The sequence below is a fragment of the Dunckerocampus dactyliophorus genome, chromosome 18, assembly GCF_027744805.1.
Source record: "Dunckerocampus dactyliophorus isolate RoL2022-P2 chromosome 18, RoL_Ddac_1.1, whole genome shotgun sequence".
In the NCBI taxonomy this organism is placed as follows: domain Eukaryota; kingdom Metazoa; phylum Chordata; class Actinopteri; order Syngnathiformes; family Syngnathidae; genus Dunckerocampus; species Dunckerocampus dactyliophorus.
Window position 1 is genome coordinate 9,668,548 of NC_072836.1, and position 15,713 is coordinate 9,684,260.

Below are 15,713 nucleotides of genomic sequence, written 5' to 3' on the forward strand. Positions count from 1 at the left end.
CTTGTTCACACCACTGTGTGTGTGTGTTTGTGTGTGTGTGTATCTGTAAATTATCTAAAGAGTGTTAAGATGCTACTTTACCTCTTCATAGTCATTTTCAGGAGTGAGGAAGTCGTCTACGATGGCCACTCGCTGCCCCAGCTGTTCGGACAGGGCGTCCAGAAAGCGATCGGTGTCTTCAGACCGAGGCGGTTTTGAGAAGGTGTAACGGCGTTTGCTACTGCGGCGGGGAGGGGGGCTAGACAGGAAGTCAGGAGTCTCTGGCGGTGATGGTGGCGGACTGTCCAGGCTAATGTAAGGGTTTGACTCGCCACTGTTTTGACTAGTCAGCCCTGATGGGTAGAACTGGGAAGGGGGAGGGCTCGGAATAGGTTCTGGCCAGGTTGTAGGAGGTGGGGGGCCTTTACGACTACCTGAAAGGAGGAAGATATAGAGTAGGAATTAACCTCCAACGTCAAAATCCATGACTTTCTAGCTTCAAACTTTGGTAACATGCCAGCATGGTTGGTAGCCCAGTGGGTGAATGCTGAAAAGCGGTACAGGACGTACCGATCTGTTATTTTGCAAGTCTTCTAAAAAAACACAACAAATGTTCTGCTTGGAAGAAACAGGCCTTTTCGTGTGGTTCCTTGTTCCAATTCCACCATCACCAAATCCTCCTTGTGAGCTAAAAATGCTTTTATCAATTAAAAACGTGATTAAAAAAAAGACGTGACATAAAAGTTTCAAAAGTCTGCCTTGCTTTGTGTTCATGTAACAAAATAGCACCATCGATGAACATTTACAGGATATTCAGTGGATTCAGAAATGGGTTAGCTGCTTGGGGATTTACTGCAGCATTTCATCCTCATTCCACGTATCCTCCCTATTCTACCCCAACTTAAAAGAAAAAAATATAACATGCTGCATGCAATGACTGAAGATCAAGGTCCTCTTGGCTACCTGTGTTAGCACGCATTGTGGGGGAAGCTGTGCGGGACGGAGGGTCCAGATCCAGCAAAGTCTCAGGGGCAGGAGGAGGGCGAGTCTTCAGAGACTTGGATCTCTTGGCCGAGTACATGTTCTCCAGTTCAGCGTACACAGCTGATAGCTTGTATGGTGGAAATGTACAAAGAGACCAGAGTGAGACTTACTTGCCCTAAAAAAAAAAAGAGATGCTTCTAAGACTGATAAATTTGGGTTGTGATATTTAATTCAGTCCTCCAGTGGAAGTGAAGAGGGGACCGGTACATACATTGGTGAGGTTGTTGGGAGTCTCAGGGAGTGAGGTACCGTCTCCTGACTGTCTTTCTCCTGGAGCCAACCTCATTCCAGCCTCCAATAATGAGTCTGCACGGTAGCCTAAAGTAATCAAGCTGTTAAAATGAGCTCAACTCAAACTTCTAACTGTGCTAATTTTCCGACACTAGGGAATCATTCAAGCTGTTATATGGTTGATCACTTTGGTTTTAGGGCTGATTTGGGTTCAACTCTTTGAACCACTGACTTTTTTTTGCAGTCTGAGTGCACATCTTTTTTTAAGAAATGAATATTAAATACAAAGATACTATGCATAATGGGATAAGATCTAATATGAAAACTGTACAGTGGTACCTCATCATTTATTTGTTCCAAAAGGTCAAATCAAAACTGACGTGTACAAAAAAACGGAGGCAATTTCTCCCATAGGAAATAACGTAAATCCAATTAATCCGTTTCAGACACAAAATATAAAAAAATAGATTTTCTAGAGAATAACTATAGTTTTACATGCAGGAAACAATGTGAAATAAATATATCAAATTCAACAGTGTTTGTCACCTTCTTTATCAAATTATTTGCAGTCACAACTTTCTTTGGCCCCATGGTGTTTTTTTTTTTATTTTTTTTTTTAGCATTCACACTCCAAAAAAAAAAAAAATTGACAGTGAGTCAGCAACACATAGGCACTCAATTTTGCAGAACGCTACAGTAGAGGGAAAACAAACTAGTTTGTTACGTACAACACCGTATAAACACCGGGGCAAAATTTGGGCGGACAAAATGAATCACACCAAAAACTGGCTAACATTTTGGTTACCAAGAGAAAATATAAGAATTACCTCAATCAATTTAAAATGGTAAACTACTCCCAAATTAATGTCAACGTCGTTGAATTGCCGTATTTACCCAAATATAAGGTGACATCTTTTCCTCAAGCAAAAAGTCTGAAAAAAGAGGAGTCTAGAGATTTATGCATGCAAATGACTTCTCCCCAAGCAACTAATAGCTATTCTTCCTGTCACTCACACACACTAATGACCTGGAGAGATGCAGCCGTAACACAGGACCAACTTGTAAAAAGTTAACAAACTGAGGAGGACTTACTGTATGTTCATTTTAAGTTGGAATGTTGTTTAATGAAGCAGAGTCATCAAACAACTATGGTGCAGGTAAGAAATCTTTATTTTTTTAATTGTCGTCTACGTGTTGTTATTTCACTGATATTCAAATAATATTTTATAAAAGTGGGTCTTGAAAAACAGGGGCCGTCTTATATTCGGGTCAGCCTGTCTCACAGTGACCATCAAAACTAAGCATTATCATCTTCATTAAGATCCTAAGTTTTGGCTCTCAGTTGTACCTAATATTGTGACAGCTACACATGCTGTTACACACGCTGATCACACTGTTAATGTTAGCAGGCGCGTCATATGAGAAGCATTTTAAATGAAGGAAGGGAGGTTCTGTACCCATGCCCAAGTGTGTGCCAATGACCAGGTCATCAGAGCTCCGCCCCCTCACACTGCTCCTGTATGTGGTCCCTGTCACCCTCATGGAGCTGCTACGGCGATGGGGCTCAGAGGCAACCTCGGGTTCTGGAGGAGGGGGAGGAGGTGGTGGTGGAACTGGAACACACACACATATTTGGGAACAACACAGGGGCCCAAGCACCTGACTGGATCTTGCCCACAGAAACACCAGGACCTTTAAGGTACATCAAGGATTTGGAAGGATAAAGGTGTACTCTCACCTGGTGTCTTGAACCCAAGAAAGCGTGAGATCTTGCTCTGGCAGTGTTCTTGCTCTTCATAGGTCAGGAGCTGGTAAACAAATTGCCAGATCACCTGTTTGGCTGGAGTATCCAGAACCGGGAAGACATCCACGATCAGCGTGTCGACATTCCTGTTGCCATGGAAACACCCAACCTTGGAATCAATCACATCCTTTTTTTGGTTGCTTCTTCTTGCCCACCTGTGCTGGAAGAAGTTCTCCAGGGCCTTGCAGATGGTGTACCTCTCCTGAATGGTTAGCAGGTGCTCCAGCTGCTGTCCAAAGGTGCGGCCCTGAACTCGGATGCTCGGGGGAAGGATCTCGGCCACCCACTGCAGGGAGCTTAGCACGGGGGAGCGGGCGCGCTCTTGGGCCACGCTGCTCCCTACTAGGTCCTGCTCTGACAGGGTGAAAGATGGTGCGCCATCCTCCACTACCAAGGTGGGCATGGCTCCGCTTCCTTGCAGCATGGACACCACCTTCTCATGGGAGGAGGTCCTGTACGGCCGGACACATGAAGTGCATGACGTCACAAGGCAGGTTATGCGCTGCATGTTAGCCATTTATACATGGATAATATGGATGGTTTGAAAAATGGGGACGAACAAAATGCTTCAGAATTCTGCAGGAAAAAAATACAAATAATCTGTAGGTAGGTACTACGCTTTTGTCAACATAAAATTTACTTTCTATTGAAAGTTCATGGCTTTAAATAAAAAATTCAATTCAAATTGTTATTCAACTTATTCCACGGGGGAACTCATTCAATAGCAAAGAAGTACTTGTACGTTTTTTTTAACCCGAACGCTTGCTCCCAAAGACGTATTTATACATCTTTTATGTTTTTTTTGTGAAAGAGGCAAAAAGAGTTGATGACGTGCAAGTGCACAATGAAAGAGGTCACTTTTCAAGCAGTTTTAAGCCATAAAAACGGCCACAAGGTGGCAGACGTGCATTTGATAAGAGCTCGGCATAGATCTTTTGCATGTATTAACATGCTTGACAGCAAGGAGGAAGTGAGAGAGCGTGGAGGAGTGTAGCATGCAGAAGGTTACGCATTGTAGGGAAATTGTAACGCCTGCGCACGCGTGCGCACACACAGTTTAGTTCCAAATGTGAAAATTGTAAATAGTTGATGGTGTTATATTTGTAAATAGATTTGAGGTAAAACAACCCTTTTTGTGTTGTTTATGTTTCGGTGGAGTTGTTTGGATATTTGAGCTGTCACACAGGCAAAAAAAAGTGAAAGTTATGCTTGAAACACACTTCACAAAAATCTGGTTCTCTCACTTTTTTTTTTGTCCTGAAACTTACCTATGTTCTACTGCTGATTACTAAAGAACGGAAAGACGAGAGTCTAATCTTTCTTTTGGTAGGTTCCATGTTTACATAGCCATAGAACACAATATTTTGTGTGCCTTGAAAAATCAGTCAAAATCATCTAAAATGGCCGCTACTGAAGGGGTTGAATTTTGAAAAATGGCTGGGACTGAATGAGTTAAGTGGAAAACTAAAAAAAAAAAAGCCATTATATAAATACAAAGGTTATGGAATATATAAATCTGTCATAAAATAAATAAATAGATCGAATATTATTATCTTGAGTCTACAATTAAAGTAATTAATAGACAATTGTATAGATTTTTCACATTTTAATTAATTCTTGATATTGTAATTATCTACTGAATTAGCTTTATAGTACCACTGAAAAGTTTGGAGACACTTTCTGATGCTATTGAATGAGAAGGTGTGCCCAAACTTTTGACTGGTACTGTATCATTCATTTTGCCACAAAAAAAACTCTCTCTCTCTCTCTTATATATATTTTCTCTTTACTTGAAAAACAAAACTATGTTATCTTTTTAAACAGTGCCATTTCAATTATGTTTTAACCTTTTACTACTGCATTACTGTCAGGTTTTTACCTCATGTCAAGTCCATTGAGGAACAGGATGCGGTCTCCTGGTTTTAGACCTGCTTTGTCTGCTGCACTCCCTGGACATAAAATACAACAAAAGATAATTGTACATGATTTCGACCAAAGCAACTGTGCGGGAAAAAGGCTTCAACTTACCGGGGATGACAGAGTCGATCCACACAGGAGCGTGACCTCGGAGAGTAAAGCCGAAGCTCATGTTGCCCTTGCATACTCTCACCGTCCTACAGGAAGCAATGGAGGCTCCCTTTTAACGTGACGCATGTACAACAGACTGCTATGTTAACTGACATAACTTGGCCCAAGTTGTTGTTGTCAAGAACAATTCCACACATGTGACCTCATTAAAACTGTGAGCTTTAAGATACAAAAAATATCCTGTGGTTCTTTCATCACACTGACCTGCAGTTGGTCGTCGTGCCGCCGGAGTGGCCGGCTATCAGTGACGTTGTCTTTCGCATCCCTCGGGCGGGTGGGACGGAGCCCTCCTCTGCGTGGGTGCGGGGCACAGAACTGGCTCGGGTGGAAACCAGAAGGTGTTCGGGATGGTCTTCGCTCCGGCTGCGGCTGCGGCGGCTACGGCTTGGGTCGCTGAAGCTGCGCCCCTTGATGCGGCTCATCAGGCTCTGGGAAACCACTTCGTCGAAACGCTCCCGGTGCTTCTTAGGGATGAAGATCCTGGCGAACATCATGCAGAAAGAGAAGCCCTGAGGGTAAAACTTTGCATTTCAAATCAATATTTCAATTCAAATGGGAATAAATCTTGAGATTCTTCTGAGCACATGCTATTCCACAGACAGAATCCACTTCCCGGATTCCAAAATAGTTCAGTGCAAAACCTGAACAAGTGCATGCAACAGTGAGCTGTAAAGCGATGAGGAAATCTTTTGGTTCGTGCGCTTGTGTCGTGGCTGCAGCATGATGAAGAGTGTTCTCACTCACTTCCAGCAAACTGTATAAGCAAAAAAGCAAAGCAGCAAAAGCACCCTTTGGGAGTCAACGCTCCACTCCCACTTCTCATCCCATGACCAACTCCTGGTACCTTCAGTTTGTGTACAGACTTCATATGATGCTGTTCAATGTATTTTACCAACCAATTTTGAGCCATTTTTTGTGCATTGTTACTCGTTCAAGAGGGTGGTAAAAGAAAGAGGCAGTTTTCTCAACGAAGCCTGACATATTTAACTTCAGAGGACTTGTTTCTGTGGTTCAGGACGCCAATTATCTGCAAGAGCGAGAAAAGAAGATAACAGAATCGACCCAGAAATGCCTTTAACAAGCAGTGCAAAGTCGTAGCAAATTGCTAATTTGGCCATATGCCATTTTCTGCATCCTTCCTACAAAATGATGCAGCCATCACCATCATCATCATCTCAGTACTACTGTATCTTCCTCACAGGTCTCCAGAGTGCTTTGCATGTACCACAATGCCCCACTTCCATTGAGTATCTAGACAACTCACACACACACACACACACACACACAAACACACACACACAATCAAAAACAAAACAAGGCACGGCAGGCGGTGCAGTTTTGTTGTTCAAAAAGGTAGAACAGCTCTTTTGTACACTGAATTCTGTTAGGAGGGAAAGATTATGATGTCTCTCTAATTGGCGCTTCCGTCAAAACAGCGTGGCAGTGTATTGGTTGTTTTTTTTTGTTTCTTGACAATATAAAGTTGAGTTGGAGAAGTTTACGGCAGACATATCACAATTCATATGTCATCTTATGAAGGTGAGTCACAACCAGTAGGTACGCCTGCACAATCTAATCAGATCTAATACAAGAAGACATTCTGTTATTCTGTCTGAGATGTTATAACAGTAATATGCAACCTGAACACCACACATTTAGAAAAATCTACCAATTCCTTCACTTGTTTGTTCCACTTTTGAGAGAAGAGGTGCTCAAACTTTTCAAGTCCTGTGTTGTTATGACATCATGAAAGAAAAACCTCCTTCCTTATCGTCATGATACCACCTCTGACCTGCGCCAAGCTAGATGAGGCCACCCTGTATATACGACCGCCACTTCAGAGGACAGCTTTGTAAAGCAAAAAAAAAAAAAAAAAAAAGTAGGCTTTGCTACACATTTTAAAATAAAGCCCCAGAGCTCTGCCAACTCTGTCAGCTAAACATGATAATTTTGTTTTTCTTCATAGGGCTATCCTAGCATGGCGTTGCTGTTAAATGTGACTGTAATGTTTAGCGCTGTAGCTCACATAGCTATGCTTGTTTGTGTCCTCCTGTCCCACTCAATGTTACATTGTTGTATGCAATATATGGCATCTATGGTGACAGTGTACAGTAAACCCTCGTTAAACGCCGTTAATTGGTTCCAGACGCGATCATGACAAGTGAATTTCTGCATAGTAGGATTCCTTCTTAATAAATGGAATATTATCACAGTTATGGCATAGAAAACCGCTTTACAAACGTCTAAATACGTTTTTTAACATTATTAAAGCCCGCTAAACATGAGCTACCACCCCTAGAATCACCTTTACACTAGTATTACCCAATATAGTAGACATACAGTAAGAATAAATAAGTCTTTTAAAAACATAAATAAGACTTGTGCGTGTTGGAGAGCAGCGTGAGTGGAGAACAGGAAGTGACGTTAGGGGTTCAGAGTAAAGTTTATGCTTGCCATGGGCTACGGTCGTAACAGTAGCACCTGTTTTTATTCGGGATTACTGTAGCTTTTGTGAGCTAATTCAAACCTGCAGTAAAAGCCTGTTGCTCCGCCGATCAGGTCTGGCGTGTGTCTCATCGAATATTACTGACACCTAGTGACTAGTGTAGAGTACTACGTCAACATCTTTTAATGAGTCTTTTGAATGTCACCACTATCCAGTCACCGCTCGCAACATTGCAGTTCAAATTTCGCAGCTTCTCTCCACGTTTTTTCAAAATATTTTGTGGTTGAATATGGCCTTATTATTAGTAGAAAAAATGTATATTTAAGCAAATTTCAAGTATTCTTGGCTTAAACAAAGCATTAAAATGGCTAAATGAACAAAAATACAAATAAGGCAATTAGAAGATGCATTTAAAGATGTGATATGTAGTATTCTACACTGGTCACTGGGTGGCAGTAATGTTACTGTAGTCGGCTGTATTGTGTAGAGCAGGGTTCGCCAACCCATCGATCGTGAGCTACTAGTCCATCTTTGGGACTTTGCCGGTTGATCGCGAGAACATTTTGAAAAAATAGCATTATCACAGTAATTATTGCACGTTACGGTGCGCCTTATGTATGGGTTAAGTACAGAAATAGACCCCGTAATTGCGACTGCGCCTTATAGTCAGGTGCGCCTTATGGTGCGGAAAATACGATACTGTTCATGCTGTGTTTTGAGTATTTGCCTGTAAGACATAGTAAATAAAAAGGCTGACTAGACTAATTTACTCATTTACTGATGAGACCATAGCCACTGCAGGAATTTTGTTGTCCACAAAAAAAACCCCCAAGGAACTCACCCAATGCTAATGTGCAAGTCTTATGTTTTATTTATGTCTAATATGTCTTATTTTCTGTTATGTCTACTACTATATTGAGTAATATGACTGTAAAGGTGACAATAGGGGTGTTATTTCATGTCTATAGGGCTCTAATGTTAAAAAACATATTTAGAAGGTCATAAACAGGTTTTATATGCTCACAACTATGACAATTTTCCATTTTGCAGAAATTCGCTGATCACGCTGAGGTCTGCAACTAATTAACCGTGATCAGCAAGGGATTATTGAATTTGTATTTTAGTTGTTGAAAGGGACAACTGTATATGTAAGAAGTCAGTAAAGTGCACAGCAGCACTTTGTGGACAAACAGCTCATTAGCATTCAAGCTACAGACGCACAAAATGGCGTGTGACCAGATTGCTTACTAAAAGCACTTTAAAACTGTCTAAATTCCAGCATCAAGACTAGATTTTGGTAAACACACTTCCAATAAAGTATTGTTGGACCTCTGAGACTTGCTTGCATTGTACTGTTGAAAAATACAATAATACAGGACATTCAATACCTTTTGACTCCTTAGAGAGTCGGAATACGACCAAGACAGACAGGAGTGGGAACACAAAGACCAGCAGACAAGCAGCAGAAAGTGGTTCATTAATATACAAACGGCCAGAAAAAAAAAAGAAAAAGTTTCTGACATACATTAGAAAGAATCAAAGAAAGATGGCAGAGCCAGAGAGACTAGAAAAAGATAGAATGTGGAGTAGGAGCTCTTTCTAGGCCAGGTCAGGGAACATGGAACCATTTGGGAACATCTTTGTGCTTACGGGCTATGTAGGACACACAACTTTCCCAAACACTCTTACTCCATCACAACACAAACAGAATGAGGCGGATGATTGCTGTGTTCTAAAGGCAGACTGTGCTTGATCGTAGCAGTCACGGACCAGATCATTTTGAGCCTGAACTTCACAGACTTAGGCTGTCCTCAATAAGAAGCAGAGCAGGATGAGCCTATACTTAGGACTGCAGAGGAGGTCACACAATGGAAGGAATGATAATCAGTGCAAACAATAATACCATATTTACATCAATACTGTATGTGTACATGAGTATTTTATAGAATATACCTGTGTGCACAGGTAAGTATGGAGATATATGCCCACATGATGTTTCTACACTTGCAGGAGTGTGTTCATTTTTTGATAGCCATTTTGTCAGTGACTGATAATAGCTAAGTGAATACAATGTGTTCTGTTATTTCATGTTTAACTGCCTTTAAAGAGCTCATACTTGGTATTGTCTATTTTTAGAGAGAGGGTGATGAAACCAAATAATGATATATTATTAGAATAATTTCATTTCTCCTTGAGTGATTATGATCAGTACAATAAATCTTGGTCACCTTTCAGTTAAGATTGATATATACATAACAGAAAAAAGCTTAAATTGAAGTTTTACGAATAATTCTCCTTTTAGTACGAGATCTGTTTTAGGTTGGAAAAAATATTTGTAATTATCCATCCGCCTATTTTCTATGCCGCTTATCCTCATTAGAGTCACGGGGGTATACTGGAGCCTATCCCTATAGGAAGGCGGGGTACACCCTGGACTGGTTGCCAGCCAATCGCAAAGCACACATAGACAAACTCACATTCATACCTAAGGACAATTTAGAGTCACCAATTAACCTAACATGCATGTTTTTGGAATGTGGGAGGAAATCGGAGTACCTGGAGAAAACCCACGCACGCACGGAGAGAACATGCAAACTCCACACAAACATGCCCAACGGAGATTCGAACTCAGATCTTCCCGATTTCCTGACTGTGTGGCCAACATGCTAAACGATCGGTCACCGCGTGGCCCTTATTTGTAATTGTTGTGATACATTTTAAAATTACAGTGTTGTGTGTTATATAATATTTACATTTTATTTGTTTACATTTGATGTGATTTTATTATTGTGCAATTTTACTATTGCAACAATCCATTTCCTGTTGTATGAAAGTCAAAATCTTAAATTAGAAAATCTTCAAAGTTGTCACTCTTTTGACTAAAAGTTATACTTAAAAAAAAAAAAAACTTAAAATGACATTTGTTTATATGTTTATTTGTCTGATTTCTTTAAAAAAAAATAATTTTCAAGCCCAACACAAAGCTCATTTTACCCAAGTAGGTCTTGCTTGGTTTCATTACAATACTAAAACGTGCAATGACATGTGCAGTATGTGTACAATCTGCACACACCCGGATTGGGAAACTGCTGTTTTGAAAAGATGTGGACCATCATCAGGAAATACAATTCACACAGTCTTATAGAAAGTAATGTCTTCATTGTAGCCATTGTCATATTTCTATGTGCTGACAAAAAATACGAAACTAATGCCAACCTGCCCGAGTAGGAAGCGCATTGCAAACGAGAGAAGTTCCAGTGCACAAGTCAGAACAAAGAAGTTCTGCAAAAACTGCCGGGATCAAAACTAAAGTAACATACCGAAAATGTCTGGCAAGGCTCCTTTCTCTTCCCATGGCTCTTCAGGGCTTTGAGGAAGTGCCTGAGAGCTCAGTTAAGGGATGCAAATGCCTCCCCCCTCTATCCCGGTGAGTCCCCCATACTGTAGCGCGAGCAGGCAACCTCTCCAGGACAAGAAGAAAAGACTGTGAGAAACAAAAGCTTCCAGGATCTCAAAAGTGCTCGCTGCAGGCTTGGGAAGACAATATGATCCCCTCTGTAATATCCTCACGCATCATTATAATCACATCTTCTCCAACTTCAGTATCATTCCCTGCCTCCATCTTCTTCTTCAGGTGCCGTAAAAGGTCAAGCCAAAAGGTCACCACATCAGCTGGACAATCCCTGACTCATCCGTCATTCATCAGCAAAGAGATTAAAAAGTGGCAACCTCCTTCTTCAGTGGAGGAGGAGGGAAAGAGTGAGAAGAACAGAAGAGGAAGCGAGGAGGGAGCGTGGAGGAAAGTGGTGATGACGGGAAGGCCCCAGCGGACTGTTTTACTGTGTGTGTGTGTGTGTGTGTGTGTGTGTGTGTGTGTGTGAGAACAATGCAGCCCCATTGTGGCATACGAAAGCACACACAGGTTGGCTGCTCAGTACAACATGGCGAAGTCGACAAGGTTTAGAGCTTGTTTTTATAAACAGTGTGTGATGGTTCTTTTAACAATTGTAAGGTAGCAATGTCTACTTAATGTTACTTAAAACATGACCTGTACTGTGCATAAAGGGTTTTATGACGGCAACAGGTTAATTTTATTTCCAGTGTTTTCTATATAAAAATGTATTCTAAATTTAAACACAATTGGGTTCAACCATATCAGGGATGAAAAAACAGAGACTGCTATTTTTATGTATTTTTAAATGTTTTTTTTAAACTATTTACATATATTTAAAGGCAAAGTTTTGTGTTATTAATTATTACTATCAACAAGTCAGATTTTTGCTTTTTGCTCTATTTTTCCCCATTTTTTAATTTTAACAACATGCCTTGGGCCAATAATACTGTAAATACTGTAAGTCAAGGACCGCAAATGACCGCCGGGTCGCACTTTAGACACCCAAACCATATGTGCTCTGCAACATTGTACTGAATGCTCCCATGCCAGATAAAGGGTTAAAAACATAAATGCTCAAATTATTACCGCAAAGAGGACGGGACTTGAATTGGAAGCAGGTGATAATTGGAGAGAGGCTGTTATTTACTAAATTTGAAAAAGTATATATAACAACAGAATTTTTTTTTTTTACTTTATTAGTGATTTGGAGTGCATTAGAAAGTGGAAGGGAAATTCTGGCCCTGTTGGACTACAGTCATTTGTTAACAATTATCTTACACAATGCAACAGAACCAATGTTGTAATAGCGGGTTATTATAAGAAAAATAACTATTATAGTTGTCATTTTATTTATATTAGCGGAGTATTTAAATTATTACTGTTCAACTTGCACAAAATTCCGGAAAAATAAAAAAACGCATCATTTTGTTTTTTTTATTTTTTAAAAGTACCGTTTTGGGCACTGTTTAAGCGGTTCAGCTTCATAAGTACCGATTTGGCACCGGTATCGGATAACGATACCCATCTGTAAGTAATACTGTGAATGAGTTCATTGTACAGTACACATAAACAAGTGTAACATGCATGAGTTTTACACCAACAGTTTTAAAGTGCATGCAAAAGTAGACATAACTCTGCAAATGCCACCTTGTAGAGTTAAAAATAAAAAAAAAATCAGGAGGTTGCCTACTGCCACAGCTGGTAAAGTTTTTTTTAACCTGCCACATACTCTGATGGTTATTTGCTTTTGTAGACCACCCACCCAGGGACTGATGGAGACTGCAGTTCATTGAACAGAGGCGTTAATCAGAGCCTTTTGGGTCGTCATGTTGGTGTCAGTGCTCCTTTGTAGCATTCATACAGCAATTCTCATTTAACCGTCACGACTTCCCAAACTTGACTTTGGCAAATTATGGCTTTGAGCACACAATCATTTGAATAAATTCTATGACCCCTCAAACATGTTCTCAACAATTACACCACTCACAAAGCGCTGACAGATTGCCCAAGATTGTCTAATAATGACACAGTAGACACAAATCCCCTGCAAAGGCTTTCATACGCTCCCTAACGCGCGCTCTTCGGAAACCGTTTAAGAACTGTCACTGCATCAGAAACGAAAATGTATTAAAAGAAGTAGGCTGCTTATAAATAGAACGTGTCCCGTGGGAGGGCGAGGCAAATCGGCAAGGGGGGGTGGAGGGACAGAGGCAGCATGAGTGGTCAAGTTTTACAAGGCTGGTGGCAGAAATGCATTATGTAGACAAAATTGCTGGGCCAAGTATGGTCCAAAAAAGGCATGGTCTGAGGAGTGATGTGGAAAAGGTCAAAAACCCTGACCTTAACCCCTTTGGAATTACCTACTTTGACAAAGATTGTGGTCTCTGACCTGATATGTAGAGTCTAGAGCCTGTTATAGGTACCAGTGCAGGTCCACCGCCATACTTTCTTTCATTTTCACTTCCTGTAGGTGTAATGGCCTGGGGACCAAAACTTTTGTCCATATAACTGACTGAAAATTTGTAAGCAGTCAACAAGTTCCCCAGTAACTGGATTCTCAAAGTGGGGCACACATACCCGTAGGGGGATGCCAAATGTCGTAAGGGGTACGTGGCTAAACCACATGGCAGTGAGAGTTACGTAATGCGCTTGAACCTTGTTCACAAATGTTAATGTTGTGCATAAATGCAGTGGTGAGGTTTAATAATGTTAACAACAATAATAATAATAAATTAGATTTTATATAGCGCTTTCAAGGCACCTAAAGTCCTTCACAATGAAGTGAACCCATGATTCATTCACTCCTCAATCACACACTGGTGGTGGCAAACCTATATCTGTAGCTACAGCTGCCCTGCAGTAGTCAGATGGAAAAGCGGCTGCCAATTCATGCCTACGGCCTCTCCGACCATCACCAAACATTCATTCAAATTCATATACCATGGCGGGCAGCACTGGAGGCAAGGTGGATGAAGTGTCTTGCCCAGGGACACAACGACAGTGACTGGATGGCGGGAGCAAGGATTGATGTTGTTAGTTCTGTGCTGCTGAGTGCTGGTGTGAATAATCTCATGCTATTTGAGATCATATGCACAGATTTCTGTGATCACAGAAATCTGACCAGAACTGGACTTAGGAGACCAAGTGGGGGGGTAAGTCGCTGCTATTGGACTACAATGCTGATGGGGATGTCATACAACTTCATGTCAAAAAATCCAAACTATCCCTTTAAGCTCATTAATGTGCTCAGTAATAATTAAATTCATTTCCTTATTGATTTCTGTACTTTGTGTCTTTGTTTTCATAATTATAATAATCATGTTTGTGTAGCATTAGTTGCATTGTTTTACTGATTATTCTTTGTATGCCATGTTGTTGCAGACCAGAGCAAAAGAGCATAAAGATTACCACTTGTTATAACTAATATGTTTTAAAAACAACTAATCCAGCACACAGCAGCCAGTGAATTTTACACCTGGCACATGTTCTGGTGTATGTGCGTAGATGAATGAAGGGACAATTACAAAAAGACATGCTCATCTGTATACAAACTGTGTGTCCAATATGACATACACTACCAGTCAAACGTTTGGATACACTTTTTCATTGTTACTGAATGAAGGTGCCTCTAAACTTTTGTATGTTTTCCAGATGCCCGAGCTATTTTGTTGTCACCATCCGCCATTAACACCAACACTTAGCCTGAAGGCAACCAACCCAGAGGCAACACTTCTGGTAAGCTCTCATCTTGCCACAAAAACATGTACACAGGCATCTGCAGACAGCATCAAATGTACCATTAATATATTCAGAAACAAACCCTGAGCATCACCTTTAAAAGGACTCACAGAGCTATGATAATGAATGACAAGAACCAGGGAGGGAAAAAAAGGAGGAGGAGGAGAAAACTTTGCATATCAAAGTCTCTCAAGGTCACAGTGCACCTGAGCGAAAAGTAGGAGGATGTAATTATAAGTAACAACAGCTAAAGTTAGATTTAACGACTTATTGTTGTGAGAGTCACTGCCATTTCTTTATCATCTAAACTGGAAGGAAATTCTCTGTAGGATAGCTAATGCATAATAAATGGGATGCCTGTGCAAAAACAAAGCAGTTTCACAGGCAGTTTGCTAAAGGAAGGACATACACTCACTTCACACTCCATTAGGTACACTTGCACAATCTAATAAATACATTGGCACTGAAGGAGGTATCATATAGCAATATGGTTACGATTGCAGTTATAGTTGATTGTGGTTGCACGATTGCAGTTGTAATTTGCAGTGCATTTGTATCATAAAAAACAACTCTCAGTATGATGCAGTACAGTCCTACACTACTGCAAACTTCAACATATCAGTATCAATCAAAGCTCACCTTGCTGTTCCTAATATTGTGGCTGTTGAGTATGCTATTAAAAGGTGCACCTCAAACAAAGATGTCTAAGCTGCTGTTAAATGGATGAAGTCACCGTACCGAAACAATTCCAATAGATGCAGTTTACAAATGATGAATTGTTCCTGAAGTACTCACCTGAGGCAGCAATTCATTGTATACTCCGGCACTCAACCTGGAAAGCTAGAGAACCCGGTGCATGTATGACAAAAAGTGCAGCATGCATGTTTTTCTTGTTCTTCCTTATGGCAAAACCACCCAGCCTGCTAAGTGGCTGGAGCAGCTAGGAGAGCTCTATGAGAAGAAGAGGAGGGGGGGGGAGACGAAGCAGC

At 40.8% G+C, this 15,713-nt stretch overlaps 1 protein-coding gene across 8 annotated transcripts in view; it reads right to left on the bottom strand.

Moving 5' to 3' along the window:
- grid2ipa (glutamate receptor, ionotropic, delta 2 (Grid2) interacting protein, a) overlaps nt 1-15,713 on the bottom strand; it is a 30,847-nt gene that overhangs the window by 10,518 nt on the left and 4,616 nt on the right. For 3 of the 8 annotated variants that reach the window (XM_054758920.1, XM_054758919.1, XM_054758918.1), the window contains exons 5-13: nt 5,351-5,626; nt 5,087-5,172; nt 4,938-5,007; nt 3,214-3,510; nt 2,993-3,144; nt 2,712-2,867; nt 1,235-1,341; nt 943-1,090; nt 82-413 (exon numbers count right to left, since the gene is read on the bottom strand). In XM_054758920.1, the coding sequence (XP_054614895.1) occupies nt 82-413; nt 943-1,090; nt 1,235-1,341; nt 2,712-2,867; nt 2,993-3,144; nt 3,214-3,510; nt 4,938-5,007; nt 5,087-5,172; nt 5,351-5,626 (1,624 nt within the window). Of the gene's footprint in view, nt 1-81; nt 414-942; nt 1,091-1,234; nt 1,342-2,711; nt 2,868-2,992; nt 3,145-3,213; nt 3,511-4,937; nt 5,008-5,086; nt 5,173-5,350; nt 5,627-10,912; nt 11,450-15,519; nt 15,679-15,713 lie in introns of those variants that run through there. The other 5 variants (XM_054758925.1, XM_054758922.1, XM_054758924.1 and 2 more) reach the window with 3 other exon arrangements.